Consider the following 16,051-nt stretch of genomic DNA (forward strand, 5'->3'; position numbering starts at 1 on the left):
CATGTACACATGGCTTCCATCTCACTTTACTAACTGATATCAGTGTAGATGCAGCGGAACTCTACCAAAGGTTTGTATAAGTTCTTCTTGACAGGTTACCATGGCAGGTTACCATGGTTTGTCAACCTTTTTGCCATCATCATTTGTGGCACCCTCATCACAGGAAAATGACATCGCCCAGTTCCCAAAACCACAACTCAAGTCAAAGAAGGATTCCCATTGGTATATGCACATTTATGAACGTGTGACGTGGCTCACTCGGCCAATAGGCTTCTTCCCCTGAACTCATTCACACACACAATGCCATAACTCCAGAGAGTAAAAGCACTCCAAGTGTGTAAATACACTCTGGGCAAAGACAGCTCTCCCCTCCTAACTAAGACAGACCTGCCTGCACCCCTCCGCTCCACACTCAAAACACTCACAGATTCAACGTTACAGATGAAACGCCTCTCAAATCTATTTATATTTGACTTATATAGATGCTAGTGAACACCTGCCTGCAGGACGAATATTGGCTGTGTGTTATAGTAGCCCTATATCAAACTTTACACATGGTACAGTACTGTAGGTGCATGGTCTGTTTCTAGCCACCAGAGGGAGCCACAATGCAGCATTTCTGAGATATGAGAGACTTCCTCAAAGGAACACAGAAAACCATGGGAACACTGATTCGGATTTTAGTTTTTTTTATTGAACATTTATTATACTAGGCAAGTTAGTTAAGAACAAATTATTAATTACAATGACGGCCTACCCCGGCCAAACCCGGACGACGCTGGGCCAATGGTGCGCTGCCCTATGGGACTCCCAATCACGGCCTGTTGTGATACAGCCTGGAATCGAACCAGGTCTGTAGTGACGCCTCTAGCACTGAGATGCAGTGCCTTAGACCGTTGCGCCACTGATGGGTAGGTAGGTGTGCAAGTTGAGTCTCAGTTACACAGAACAGTAACGATACAGGCCTAACCTTGAGATGTAGGCTAGTGAGCTACCTGTGACCCATCTACACCACAGACTGGAAAAAGATACGGTATAGGAGAAGTCTACGCCTCCGCTAACAGGAGCTTCCTTACCCACAGTGTCAAAGCAAACTGCAAGCTGTGGAAACTTTACTGTTTGGGTGGTAGCCTAATATTTACAGTCTGTGGCAAAACATAGTGTGGTAAATGCAGTGTCTGTTTGAGTGATGAGCACATTTTTGTGTGGGCCAGCCCATCCTGAATTCCAACAGGAGACCTTGAGCAGACGAGGTTATAAAAATAGTCCTCAAACACAATGAAAGACATCAAGGCGTGAGAGGAATTCTAAAGGAGGTATGATTAAGCTCTTTATTATGGCTGAGAGGCTACAGGTATGCAGTCCACAGCCAGAGTGTTTTACAGTCTATGGAGGGTTCAGGTGTGCAGGTGGCCTAAATCAGGCCTAAGCCTGGGAGAGTAGGCGACACCTCATGCTCCTTCCACAGCTAATTCTCTCTGTTATGGGTAGAGGACTGGATTTCCTTAGGTTGGATTAATCAAACTGTTTGCTCCTGGGTGATATAAAATACTGTACTTCAATATTAATCTCCTTTCTCCATAGCCTTTCGTACTTACCTAAATATAATGTACCTACATGATACTTTTCATTAGTAAACAAATGACATTATCAAGTTAATCAATCACTTAAAGAATTGTGAGACTAGGTTTAGACTTCCTATTTGCTATAGGAGGGAGCCTGTGTTGTAGTCAATCAATTACTTGAATTATATTTAGGTGAGTACGAAAGGCTATGGAGAAAAGAGATGGTCGAAGTACAGTATTTCATAACACCCAAATCAAATTTTATTTGTCAAATGCCCCGAATACAACAGGTGTAGAACTTAGAGTGAAATGCTTACATACAAGCCCTTAACCAACACTGCTTTAAGTTAATAAAAAATAATAAAAAAATTGATAAGTAGAAAATAGAAAAAAAAAGATTTAAAAAAAAAAATTAAACAGCAGCTGAAAAATAACAAGCAAGGCTATATACAGGGGGTACCGGTACAGAGTCAATGTGCGGGAGCACAGGTTAGTTGAGGTATTTGCGGTAATATGTACATGTAGGTAGATTTAAAGTGACTATGCATAGATTATAAACAGAGTAGCAGCAGTGTAAAAGAGGGGTCTGGGTAGCCCTTTGATTAGCTGTTCAGGAGTCTTATGGCTTGGGGGTAGAAGCTGTTAAGAAGCCTTTTGGACCTCGACTTGGCGCAACGGTACGTTTGCCGTGCGGTAGCAGAGAGAACAGTCTATGACCACGGTGGCTGGAGTCTGATAATTTTTAGGGCCTTCCTCTGACACAGCCTGATATAGAGGTCCTGGATGGCAGGAAGCTTGGCCCCAATGATGTACTGGGCCGTACACACCACCCTCTGTAGTGCCTTGCGATCGGAGGCCGAGCAGTTGCCATACCAGGCAGTGACGCAACCAGTCAGGATGCTCTCGATGGTGCAGCTGAAGAACCTTTTGAGGATCTGAGGGCCCATGCCAAATCTTTTCAGTCTCCTGAGGGGGAATAGGTTTTGTCGTGCCCTCTTCACAACTATCTTGGTGTGTTTGGACCATGATAGTTTGTTGGTGATGTGGACACCAAGGATCTTGAACTTGGTCTCAACTTGGTCCACAACAGCCCCGTCGATGAGAATGGGGGCGTGCTCAGTCCTCCTTTTCCTGTAGTCCACAATCATCTCCTTTGTCTTGATCACGTTGAGGGAGAGGTTGTTGTCCTGGCACCACATGACCAGGTCTCTGACCTCCTCCCTATAGGCTGTCTCAATGTCGGTGATCAGGCCTACCACTGTTGTGTCATTGGCAAACTTGATGATGGTGTTGGAGTCGTGCCTGACCATGCAGTCATGAGTGAACAGGGAGTACAGGAGGGGACTGAGCATGCACCCCTGAAGAGCCCCCGTGTTGAGGATCAGCGTGGTGGATGTGTTGTTCCCTAGCCTTTCCACCTGGGGGCGGCCCGTCAGGAAGTCCAGGATCCAGTTGCAGAGGGAGGTGCCCTTAGCTTAGTGATGAGCTTTGAGGGCATTATGGTGTTGAACACTGAGCTGTAGTCAATGAATAGCATTCCCACATAGGTGTTCCTTTTGTCCAGGTGGGAAAGGGCAGTGTTGAGTGCAATAGAGATTGCATCATCTGTAGATCTGTTGGGGCGGTATGCAAATTGGAGTGGGTTTAGGGTTTCTGGGATAATGGGATTGATGTGAGCCATGACCAGCCTTTCAAAGCACTTCATGGCTACAGACGTGAGTGCTACGGGTCGGTAGTCATTTAGGCAGGTTACCTTCGTGTTCTTGGGCACAGGGACTATGGTGGTCTGCTTGAAACATGTTGGTATTACAGACTTTGACAGGGAAAGGTTGAAAACGTCAGTGAAGACACTTGCCAGTTGGTCAGCAAATGCTCGGAGTACACGTCCTGGTAATCCGTCTGTCCCTGCGGCCTTGTGAATGTTGACCTGTTTAAAGGTCTTACTCACATCGGCTACAGAGAACGTGATCACAGTCCTCCGGAACAGCTGGTGCTCTCATACATGTTTCAGTGTTACTTGCCTCGAAGTGAGCATAGAAGTAATTTAGCTTGTCTGGTCGGTTCATGTCACTGGGCAGCTCGTGGCTGTGCTTCCCTTTGTAGTCTAATATTTTGCAAGCCCTGCCACATCCGACGAGCGTCGGAGCCGGTGTAGTAGGTTTCAATCTTAGTGCTGTATTGACGCTTTAACTGTTTGATGGTTCGTCAGAGAGCATAGCGGGATTTCTTATAAGCTTCCGGGTTAGAGTCCCGCTTCAAGAAACCGGCAGCTCTACCCTTTAGCTCAGTGCAAATTTTGCCTGCAATCCATGGCTTCTGGTTGGGGTATGTACGTACAGTCACTGTGGGGACAACGTCATCGATGCACTTATTGATGAAGCCAGTGACGGATGTGGTGTACTCCTCAATGCCATCGGAAGAATCCCGGAACATATTCCAGTCTGTGCTAGCAAAACAGTCCTATAGCTTAGCATCTGCTTCATCTTACCGCTTTCTTATTGACCGAGTCACTAGTGCTTCCAAGTTTTTGCTTGTAAGCAGGAATCAGGAGGATAGAATTATGGTCAGATTTGCCAAATGGAGGGCGAGGGAGAGCTTTATACATGTCTCTGTGTGTGGAGTAAAGGTGGTCTAGAGTTTTTCCCTCTGGTTGCACATTTAACACGCTGATAGAAATTAGGTAAAACTGATGAGTTTCCCTGCATTAAAAGTCCCAGGCCACTTGGAGTGCCGCCTCTGGATGAACGTTTTCCTGTTCGCTTATGGCCGTATACAGATCATTGAGTGCGGTCTTAGTGCCAGCATCGGTCTGCGGTGGTACAAGAAATGTAGTTGTAAACTCTCTTCGTAAATAGTGTGGTCTACAGCTTATCATGAGATACTCTACCTCAGGCGAGAAAAACCTTGAGACGTCCTTAGATTTCGTGCACCAGCTGTTTACAAATATGCATATGCCACCGCCCCTTGTCTTACCAGAGGCTGCTGTTCTATCCTGCCGAAAAATCTTAAAACCAGCCAGCTGTATGTTAATCATGTCGTTGTTCAGCCACGACTCATAGAAACATAAGATACAGTTTTGAAATGTCCCGTTGGCAGGATATACGTGCTCGTAGTTCATCCATTTTATTATCGAATGATTGTACGTTGGCTAATAGGACCGATGGTAAAAGTAGATTACCCACTTGGCGACGGATCCTTACAAGGCACCTGGACCCTCGTCCACGATATCTCTGTCTTTTCATCCTGCGAATGATGGGGATGAGGGCCTTGTCGGGTGTCTGGAGTAAACCCTTCCCATCCGACTCGTTGAAGAAGAAGAATTCCTCCAGTACCGGGTGAGTAATCGCTGCCCTGATATCAAGAAGCAATTTTTGGTCATAAGACACAGTGGGAGAAACATTATATAACAAATAAGTTACAAATAACGCAAAAAAAAAAAACATACACAATAGCACAATTGGTTATGGGATCTTAAAGCGGCAGCCATCTGCTCCGGCGCAATTATTAAACCAGGAGTAAACAGTTTGATTAATCCAACCTAAGGAAATCCAGTCCTCTTTCAGCTCTCCTTAACAGAGAGAATTAGCTGTGGAAGGAGCATGAGGTGTCGCCTACTCTCCCAGGCTTAGGCCTGATTTAGGCCACCTGCACACCTGAACCCTCCATAGACTGTAAAACACTCTGGCTGTGGACTGCATACCTGTAGCCTCTCAGCCATAATAAGGAGCTTAATCATACCTCCTTTAGAATTCCTCTCACGCCTTGATGTCCTTCATTGAGGTCTATTTTTATGGCCTCGTCTGCTCAAGGTCTCCTGTTGGAATTCAGGATGTGATTAATGAAAAAAGGCTTTGGCTAGAAAAACCTCTATTAGTGTCAATGGGAAATGTGTGCAAATCTCAAGTTAGCTATTTAGATTTGGGTCAGGCTCTGAATGGCAAATTACTCAAGTCCAATGGAAAAGCCACAACACTTAAATTTGCATAACCATTGAACAGGAGACTCAAAAACTACACCTGCACTGAGAGATAGCAAGACTAAACCGAAGTAATAAACTAATATATGCCAATTAGCAGACACTTTTATCCAAAGCATACAAGACATGTTTTCTTAAAGGGAATCCTATTTCCCAGAGTGACCAAAAACATCACCCATAATATTTTTTCACAATTAAATTCCTCAGAATTTTTGAAAATGAACCCTCTCTCATCTGTTACTATCAGTGAGGCTGCATGCTTGGATTAGTGGGGGGCGGGGAACAATATTATAATGAGCTCAGATTGACACGCTCATACAGCGGGGGAAAAAAGTATTTGATCCCCTGCTGATTTTGTACGTTTGCCCACTTACAAAGAAATGATCAGTCTATAATTTTAATAGTAGGTTTATTTGAACAGTGAGACAGAATAACAACAAAAAAATCCAGAAAAACGCATGTCAAAAATGTTATAAAATGATTTGCATTATAATGGAGGGAAATAAGTATTTGACCCCTCTGCAAAACATGACTTAGTACTTGGTGGCAAAACCCTTGTTGGCAATCACAGAGGTCAGACGTTTCTTGTAGTTGGCCACCAGGTTTGCACACATCTCAGGAGGGATTTTGTCCCACTCCTCTTTGCAGATCTTCTCCAAGTCATTAACAGGGCTCCGGGCAGCCGAGCGGAAATGGAGGAAAACTCGCCTCCCTGCGGACCTGGCATCCTTTCACTCCCTCCTCTCTACATTCTCCTCTTCTGTCTCTGCTGCTAAAGCCACTTTCTACCACTCTAAATTCCAAGCATCTGCCTCTAACCCTAGGAAGCTCTTTGCCACCTTCTCCTCCCCCCCTCCTCCCTCTCTGCGGATGACTTCGTCAACCATTTTGAAAAGAAGGTCGACGACATCCGATCCTCGTTTGCTAAGTCAAACGACACCGCTGGTCCTGCTCACACTGCCCTACCCTGTGCTTTGACCTCTTTCTCCCCTCTCTCTCCAGATGAAATCTCGCGTCTTGTGACGGCCGGCCGCCCAACAACCTGCCCGCTTGACCCTATTCCCTCCCCTCCAGACCATTTCCGGAGACCTTCTCCCTTACCTCACCTCGCTCATCAACTCATCCTTGACTGCTGGCTACGTCCCTTCCGTCTTCAAGAGAGCGAGAGTTGCACCCCTTCTGAAAAAACCTACACTTGATCCCTCCGATGTCAACAACTACAGACCAGTATCCCTTCTTTCTTTTCTCTCCAAAACTCTTGAACGTGCCGTCCTTGGCCAGCTCTCCTGCTATCTCTCTCAGAATGACCTTCTTGATCCAAATCAGTCAGGTTTCAAGACTGGTCATTCAACTGAGACTGCTCTTCTCTGTGTCACGGAGGCTCTCAGCACTGCTAAAGCTAACTCTCTCTCCTCTGCTCTCATCCTTCTAGACCTATCTGCTGCCTTTGATACTGTGAACCATCAGATCCTCCTCTCCACCCTCTCCGAGTTGGGCATCTCCGGCGCGGGCCACGCTTGGATTGCGTCCTACCTGACAGGTCGCTCCTACCAGGTGGCGTGGCGAGAATCTGTCGCCGCACCACGTGCTCTCACCACTGGTGACCCCAGGGCTCTGTTCTAGGCCCTCTCCTATTCTCGCTATACACCAAGTCACTTGGCTCCCTCATATCCTCACATGGTCTCTCCTATCATTGCTATGCAGACGACACACAATTAATCTTCTCCTTTCCCCCTTCTGATAACCAGGTGGCGAATCGCATCTCTGCATGTCTGGCAGACATATCAGTGTGGATGACGGATCACCACCTCAAGCTGAACCTCAGCAAGACGGAGCTGCTCTTCCTCCCGGGGAAGGACTGCCCGTTCCATGATCTCGCCATCACGGTTGACAACTCCATTGTGTCCTCCTCCCAGAGTGCTAAGAACCTTGGCGTGACCCTGGACAACACCCTGTCGTTCTCCACTAACATCAAGGCGGTGACCCGATCCTGTAGGTTCATGCTCTACAACATTCGCAGAGTACGACCCTGCCTCACACAGGAAGCGGCGCAGGTCCTAATCCAGGCACTTGTCATCTCCCGTCTGGATTACTGCAACTCGCTGTTGGCTGGGCTCCCTGCCTGTGCCATTAAACCCCTACAACTCATCCAGAACGCCGCAGCCCGTCTGGTGTTCAACCTTCCCAAGTTCTCTCACGTCACCCCGCTCCTCCGCTCTCTCCACTGGCTTCCAGTTGAAGCTCGCATCCGCTACAAGACCATGGTGCTTGCCTACGGAGCCGTGAGGGGAACGGCACCTCCGTACCTTCAGGCTCTGATCAGGCCCTACACCCAAACAAGGGCACTGCGTTCATCCACCACTGGCCTGCTGGCCCCCCTACCTCTGAGGAAGCACAGTTCCCGCTCAGCCCAGTCAAAACTGTTCGCTGCTCTGGCACCCCAATGGTGGAACAAGCTCCCAGGACAGCGGAGTCAATCACCACCTTCCGGAGACACCTGAAACCCCACCTCTTTAAGGAATACCTAGGATAGGATAAAGTAATCCTTCTACCCCCCCCCTTAAAAGATTTAGATGCACTATTGTATAGTGGTTGTTCCACTGGATATCATAAGGTGAATGCACCAATTTGTAAGTCGCTCTGGATAAGAGCGTCTGCTAAATGACTTAAATGTAATATAAATGTAACGAGGCTGACGTTTGGCAACTCGAACCTTCAGCCCTTTAAGAGTGTGCTCCTAATCTCAGTTCGTTACCTGTATAAAAGACACCTGGGAGCCAGAAATCTTTCTGATTGAGAGAGGGTCAAATACTTATTTCCCTCATTAAAATGCAAATCAATTTATAACATTTCTGACATGTGTTTTTCTGCATTTTTTTGTTGTTATTCTGTCTCTCACTGTTCAAATAAACCTACCATTAAAATTATAGACTGATCCTTTCTTTGTCAGTGGGCAAACATACAAAATCAGCAGGGGATCAAATACTTTTTTCCCCCCACTGTAATTGCCCCGTCACATACTCCCCCTGAAGTCATTATTTTGACAGAAGGGGAAGCAAGACATTTTCACATTGGGCTTTACTAATGAGCCAGCATGTGTCACTTTATCGATTGTACCATCAGCTGGCATCCTCCACACGTGACCCAATTTGACTGTGCTTGACCTTTAATGGACGGTGAACTTTTAAGTTAACTAGAAAAATTGTGTTGAGTAACTTTTAAAGTAAGTCTCGAATTCACCTCTATGATGAGAACAGCATTGGGTTAAACGGAACCCTCAAAACGAGGGTGAGTGGAAGTTTAACTAAGGAAGCACCAAATGGCATAGCCTGGTTACAAACATAATAGTTAGCACATGACACAGAACAAACAGATCCAGAACCAGCCTACCAACAACTTACCTTTCTCTGATGAACTCCGTAAGTTCCTTGGAAGAGATTTGACCATGCTTCATGTTGTGGTAGAGAACATCAAATCCATTGTTTTTTTCGCCCTGAGCGGAAAGAAAAGAATAAAAAAAGAAGAGATGATTAGCCTAGTCAACTGAAATACCGGTTCCTCCATGCTTTACTGCCCTGGCCTTCTCCACTATGAGCCTCCTCAAGGTCTGCATGGCTGTTGGTTGCATCGCCAGCAGCCTCGACTGGTCCACCATAGTCATCCTGGCCATAGTGTTTAGGTTCTACTATGCTCCCTACAATGGTTCTAACAATCCATGTACAGTTCTATGCTCTCTAAAATATGGTCCCTATTCGGTTTTATGCTCCCTAAAACGGTTCCAACGGTCTCTATATGGTTCTATGCTCCCTGGAACATTTGTACAATCCCTATACACTCAGTATGTCCTGAATAACGTTGATGGAGCAGGTTGAAGATGAGACTGTGTAGATTGTGACAGTACTGACTATAGACCACTATTCTGTGTGTTTGTGTAGCAGTAACCATCACTACTCTGGATTGGTGTCCAGTCGCAACAGTGGGTTTAAAAAAAAAATACATACACCACCCACCACTCAATAATTCATATGCCGTGGACATGTGTAAAACTGTCTGAAGTTTGGCTAGTGTTTGTTCAGAATCTAAGTAAAAACCTCAAACCAAGTTTATTCAACCCACTAGGTGCCTCAGCTGCAACCGCAACATACAAGCACATATTTATACCTTCTGACTAGGCAGAGTCACCTCCTTGCATGTCTAAGATAAACATTCATTCTCTGTTGCTAGGCAGGAACTCAGTCTGTTCCTCTTACTGGTATTGTCAAGCCTGCCTAAGTCCTCTGGCCCCTTTCCAGAGGTTTCTTCTCTTCAACTGTTGAGCTTAACTGGAGTTGAGTTCCACATCCCTCCTTGTCCTAGTTCTACAGAAACTGGAACTGAGACTAGATTGTTACCCTTCACCTCCTTCCTTAGAAATATTCACTTCACTGAGACAACATACACAACAAATTTTACCAAACCACATTACAAACAGCAGCTTTTCTGTAGCCCGGGTACCAGTCTCTTTAGCACACATTCCATTCCTTGTACTCCTTGTCATGCCAAAGTTGTTTAACATGACAGGAGTGGCAAGGAGTGGAATGATAGCTAAACAGACTGGTACTCAGACTTGCTTTCCTGACCTCAGGCTCTCTGTTTGAATCGTAGGCTATGCGTTAGGGAAGTTCAAAGGTCGTTTGAGGAATACCTGATCTGACTCCTACGCATTATGAGGTCAAACACAAAACTGACCTAAGATCAGTTTAGGCATCCGCATGCTTCCCACCAGAAACAGTTCAGAAGAGTTTGTGCATATATTATGACGACATTTTGTGACGTTTTTGTTCGTTTTGGACTTCGGCTAGTCGGGCACCCAAGCCTACGCCCCTTCGTCAGTGAATGGTCAACAATAGGGATTCATCAATAAAGTCTTTGTTGTCATTTAAAAGAGAGAAGAAGATTTGTTTTCATGCACATTTTTCCATTGAGAAATACTGCACCAAATCTTAGATGTAAAATTGCACGCCTAAGATCTCCTCTGTAAAAACGCCAAAATTACTGACAGATTTCTTGAGTTATATTTGATTAATTCTGATTATTTTGAGTAAATGTATACTGGCTACAGCGTCTGAAAATGGACAAACAGTACTATTCTCGTTTTTCAAGCGTAGGTATTTTAAGGGTGTATGTGAGCACACTCGTTTGGTTGACCTAGCCGAGTTCCAGCCCAACTGAAGCATGCTGATACCTAGAGGCTACTTCCTCCAGCAGCAAAGGGCTGCTCTGTGGCAGAGCCTAGGTATGTCCAACAGGGGGAAGAAATGAGCAAGCGCATAGTAACTGACCTGGATCCAACCTGGTTTATCAGGCCTACTCAAGGGAAACTCAGGAAACTAATTCCACAACTCCTCAACCTTTGACTTCCTCTTTAGCATGTGGCCCTGTATAACAGAGATCACATGCCAACAAAGACCAAATGTTCCTCTTACATGAATAAATTACACAATCAATAGTTATTTCTGTACTATGAAACACAATCAATAGTTATTACTGTATTATTAAACAATCAATGTACTATGACAACTTCAGTACAAATGACTAACAACTGACTGCCACATCCTACAAAACTAGCTTTGAAACACAATAGCAAGGGGATGAATAAAGGGACAAAACCTTGGCAGGACGCTGTGGTTCACCGTGTCAACTGAACTAACCCATGACTGCCACACAGCCACTTCCTGGTCGCTTCCACAGTCAGCAATTTGTATCAGTACCATACATCATCATGACACCCCGCTGTGCTCATTTAACACATGGGTTCATCCAAGAGGTCAGGGGAGGCTCATGCCAAACAAACCTGCAGCCTGGTGCAAATGACGATAGATATTTGCAGGGCAAAGAAAAATAATTAAATTAAGAGGAAAAGCAGAAAAGTAATTTCCTGCAGCCAGACAGAACAGTAATGATATAGAAGACTTCCTGTTAGAGTGTGGTTATTTAAAACAGTCCAGACTGTGTCAAAATTAAAAATACCAAATGGCACTCTATTCCCTATATAATAGTGCACTACTTTTGACCAGGGCCCGCACAGTGCTCTGCTAAAAAGTATTGCACTATAGGGAATAGGGTGCTATTTCAGACACAGCCCATGCCTCAGCTCTGTGGCTATAATCAATAGTGTGACTTAAGCTTTAGCACATGACTCACACAGCATGCATCACATAGGCTATCCTAGGCTAACAGCTGCAAATTCTGTCCCGTCTGCTAACTACTGTACAGACCTCAGTCACTGACTGCAATAACTAGATACCAGGGAAGCTGCAGAGAGTGAGAGAAACTTAGACAGAGGAAGAGACAGAGAGTCTGAGACAAAATACAACTCCAAAAACAGGAAGGGCTAATATTCTGTGCTTTTGGAATGCAGCAATATAAAATATATTAAATACAAAAGCAAAATTTAAAAAAACTAAAAAAGGAAGGAAACAGGTCTGGGCGTTTTGGCTTTTTCCACCCCACCAGTACAATGCCCCATAGTAACTTGTGAAGAACAGAGACACATTCTATACAAGGCAACAACTTCTGTGGTTTTGAGTCTGAAAACCAACCATGCTGCGTTATATCACTACTCAGAGTTGAAGAAAGAACAGTATAAAGAAGTGTGGTACTAGAAGTGGCACATGGCTCTTGACTTGAAATGCACCCTTTGGAGATTCATTGACCAAGTGATTAATATTCTAACCACACATTGTGAAATTCAAGACCAGTCATTACTCTTGGCCTGGCAGTGAGTGGCCTGTTTAAGACTGCAGTGCCCTCCACCCCAGTGAGAGATAGCATGTGGAGGGGTTGGGCGCGCATATCAATCCATGCCTCTGTGGAGTGAGACTGGAGATGCTCACAATGTCCAATTGAAAGAGCTCAAAGCTTCCCAAGAACTGAGAGAGCTAAGAGAGAGAGAGAACGAGAGCGGAAGTCGAGAGAGCGGGAGCCGGGGAGAGAGAGATAGCCGGAGAGAGAGAGGGAGCGGTAACTTAAATGTCATGAACAGTCAAAATCATGTTTTTCATGAAATTTGGTTGAAACCAGATCAAAGTATGATGACCAAAGTGGGTTCGATTACAGGCTTAAATTGTTTCTAGCCATTTTGAGCCTGTAATCGAACTCACAAATGCTGATGCTCCAGATACTCAACTAGTCTAAAGAAGGCCAGTTTTATTGCTTCTTTAAAATCAGCACAACCGTTTTCAGCTGTACTAGCAAAATTGCAAAAGGGTTTTCTAATGATCAATTATCCCTTTGAAATGATAAACTTGGATTAGCTAACACAATGTGCCATTGGAACACAGAAGCGATGGTTCCTGATAATGGGCCTCTATATGCCTATGTAGATATTATTATTGTATTTTTTTTTTAAATCAGCCGTTTTCAGCTACAGTAGTCATATACAACATTAACAATGTCTTCAATGCATTTCTGATCAATTTGATGTTATTCTTTTCTTTAAAAAACAAGTGAATTTCTAAGTGACCCCAAACATTGGAATGGTTGTGTATACATTTAACATACATGATACTTTTATATAAAGAAATCACATCAAAAATAATACATGACTGAACATAAGCTCTTTAATCCCACCCCTCAGCCCATCACCAGAGACCACCCTCAGCCCATCACCAGAGACCACCCTCAGCCCATCACCAGAGACCACCCTCAGCCCATCACCAGAGACCACCCTCAGCCCATCACCAGAGACCACCCTCGTTTGGTGCCATATTTCAACTGTGCTGTTTTACATACATTTGTGTCCACAGATTGTGAGCTAAAAGATGAAAACCTTTCCTACGAGTATTATTATATAACTTATTGGCTGACTACGGCTTTCCAAATCGACCAACACTGCTATTTGTAAGGTTCATTTTAAGTGAATGTTGTGATTTAACCATTCCTGAACCTGTGAGCTGTGAGTGTGGGAGTGAGAAATGGGGCATAAGACATTCTGTTGGTGGCAAGAAGTTTGTATAATGATTTAAATGACTTGTTTCTGCACTGATCAAGTTTGATAATAAAAGTTACTGGTCCCTTCCCCTATGTCAAACACTTGGATTCAGGAGACAATACAACCACAGTACAACAACATGCTACTTTTATACCACAATACACAGTGGTGAGCTTTTTGAAGTCGGTCCTTAGTACAAAATAATAAAGTTTTCAATTTCGGTAAAAAATGTTTTACATTAAATGCATTATGAAATTATATTAAAATCATGAGCTTTTTTAACGAAATTACAAAGCCAAAAACAGTGAAAATATTCCATTGTCTCTGTCAGGTCCACATTGGGTAGACAGAAAAATAGGAAATTACCAAACATTTCAGTTGTGTACATTACTTGGTTTTCATTTGATTACTTAATTATTTTTTAAATATAAATATATATATATATTTTTTTTTTTTAATTATAAAGCCATCGCCTCATCTCTGAGCAGCCAGCCAGCCAGCCAATCTAATGTTATCTTTGTGCTCTCCATACTGTGCGGTCTTTATTCATCCTATTTAGCTAGACTAGCCTGCCTAAGTATGCTGCAGAGCTGTCTGACGAAATCATTCTACTAGTTCTTTAAAGTAGATAAGGCATACTTTCACAAACTGTCTCTATCCCTCTCATCGTTGTGTACATTGCTCTCTCATGCGGTCTGAGTGTATCTAACATCGCAGGCATAAAAGTGTATCCGTCTCTGTCTGAGCCTTATGCTGTACCTTAGTGGTCGGAGCCGGAAAGAACAGGTGCAATTGGTGGTCATTACAGTTGATTACCACATTTCTGCGCTGAACTGTTGAATATTTGCTTAATGAAAACTACGTCCCTTCAACCCAGCGTCCCACATAGTTCTGGATTTAATCTCTCTAGAGCAGTGGTCACCAACCTTTTCTGAGTCAAGATCACTTGGAGTCAAAATGGGGGGGTTTAAATCGCTCACTACTAACAATACAACATGCTATGTTTATACCACAATACAACAACATACTATTTTTATACCACAATACAACATCATGCTATTTTTATGCTACTTATATGCAGCGTAAAAGACTGGATAGCTAGAGCGCTGCTATGCTTCTCTGCTACAGTCAGCAAAAAATGTGGAACAGTACACTTTGCTTCTTGAAAGTGCTGTATCTTGAAAACTTGATTGTTGTCATGCAAACCAATTTTGGGACTGTATCAACAGTAGACTAATGAACAAAATACCTAAAGATAGTTTTTGAGTGGATTATTCCTTTAAAGTCAAGATGGTGTCTGTTGAACTCTTGATTGGAACAGGTGAATGGAACCTGCTTAGAAGACACCCAAGATACAGTTTTCAACCGTTTAATACCTCTCATTTGTATACCTTTGTCAAATGTACTTTTTAGCCATCTATTGCTTTGGTATTAGTTTATCCTTACTGGAAATCATTCTTGCTTTGTCAATCATCATCATGGAACTATGTGACAAATCTGGGCCTTTTGTGAGTATAAAACATTTACATTTTTGTTGATGCCAAGAAACTACATCAAGTCTTTTCTTGGAAACATAAACAAATATGTTGGAACCTTCTCTGTAGAGTGTCTAAGGAAGTGGTTAGTTATTAAATAATGTTTAGACATTGCTTAAAAAAAAAGGTCAAATGCAACAGTTTCTATCTCAATATCAAATAATTTAGGTAACAATTAAGTACCTTACTGTGATTGTTTGTTTTCAATTAAAATGGTCAAAAAACAAAAATAGCTTCTTAGCAAAGAATTTAGCTAGGACTGTCTGGGAGTGGTCTTAGTGGGGAGGAGAACATTTTTATTGACAGAGAGGTTGGAACTCTTATTGGACTATTAACCAATATATACAACATTTATGAAATGTATGCATTCACTACTGTAAGTCGCTCTGGATAAGAGCGTCTGCTAAAAGACTAAAATGTAAATGTATATGTTGATGTCACCATGCAGGCCAAAACTCCATCCCAAGAAAATGGTCTTTTAAAAAACAACTCTTACACTAAAAGGGCATTATCATAATTTTCACAATATTATTCCAACCTCAATGTGTTTTTCTTTATTTTTACTATTTTCAACATTGTAGAATAATAGTGAAAACATAACTGAAATAACACATATGAAATCATGTAGTAACCAAAAAAAGTGTTAAACAAAGCAACATATTTTAGATTCTTCAAAGTAGAAACCCTTTGCCTTGATGACAGCTTTGCACACTCTTGGCATTCTCAACAAGCTTCATGAGGTAGTCACCTGGAATGCATTTCAATTAACAGGTGTGCCTTGTTAAATTTGTGGAATTTCTTTCCTTCTTAATGCGTTTGAGCCAATCAGTTGTGTCAATGTAGGGGTGGTATACAGAAGATAGCCCTATTTGGTAAAAGACTAAGTCCATATTATGGCAAGAACAGCTCAAATAAGCAAAGAGAAATGACTGTCAATCATTACTTTAAGACATGAAGGTCAGTCAATTGGAAAATTTCAAGAACTTTGAAAGTTTCTTCAAGT

At 43.2% G+C, this 16,051-nt stretch overlaps 1 protein-coding gene across 22 annotated transcripts in view; it reads right to left on the reverse strand.

Moving 5' to 3' along the window:
- LOC106569536 (F-BAR domain only protein 2) overlaps window positions 1-16,051 on the reverse strand; it is a 78,764-nt gene that overhangs the window by 44,704 nt on the left and 18,009 nt on the right. For 21 of the 22 annotated variants that reach the window (XR_006758429.1, XR_006758433.1, XR_006758431.1 and 18 more), the window contains exon 2: window positions 8,943-9,034. Coding sequence is in view for 16 of the 22 variants with exons in the window: in XM_045692628.1 (XP_045548584.1) it covers window positions 8,943-9,034 (92 nt within the window). In the remaining 6 variants the exon portion in view is untranslated. Of the gene's footprint in view, window positions 1-5,303; window positions 5,380-8,942; window positions 9,035-16,051 lie in introns of all 22 variants that reach the window. The other variant, XM_045692617.1, reaches the window with a different exon arrangement.

This window comes from Salmo salar, chromosome ssa01 (assembly GCF_905237065.1).
Source record: "Salmo salar chromosome ssa01, Ssal_v3.1, whole genome shotgun sequence".
NCBI lineage: Eukaryota > Metazoa > Chordata > Actinopteri > Salmoniformes > Salmonidae > Salmo > Salmo salar.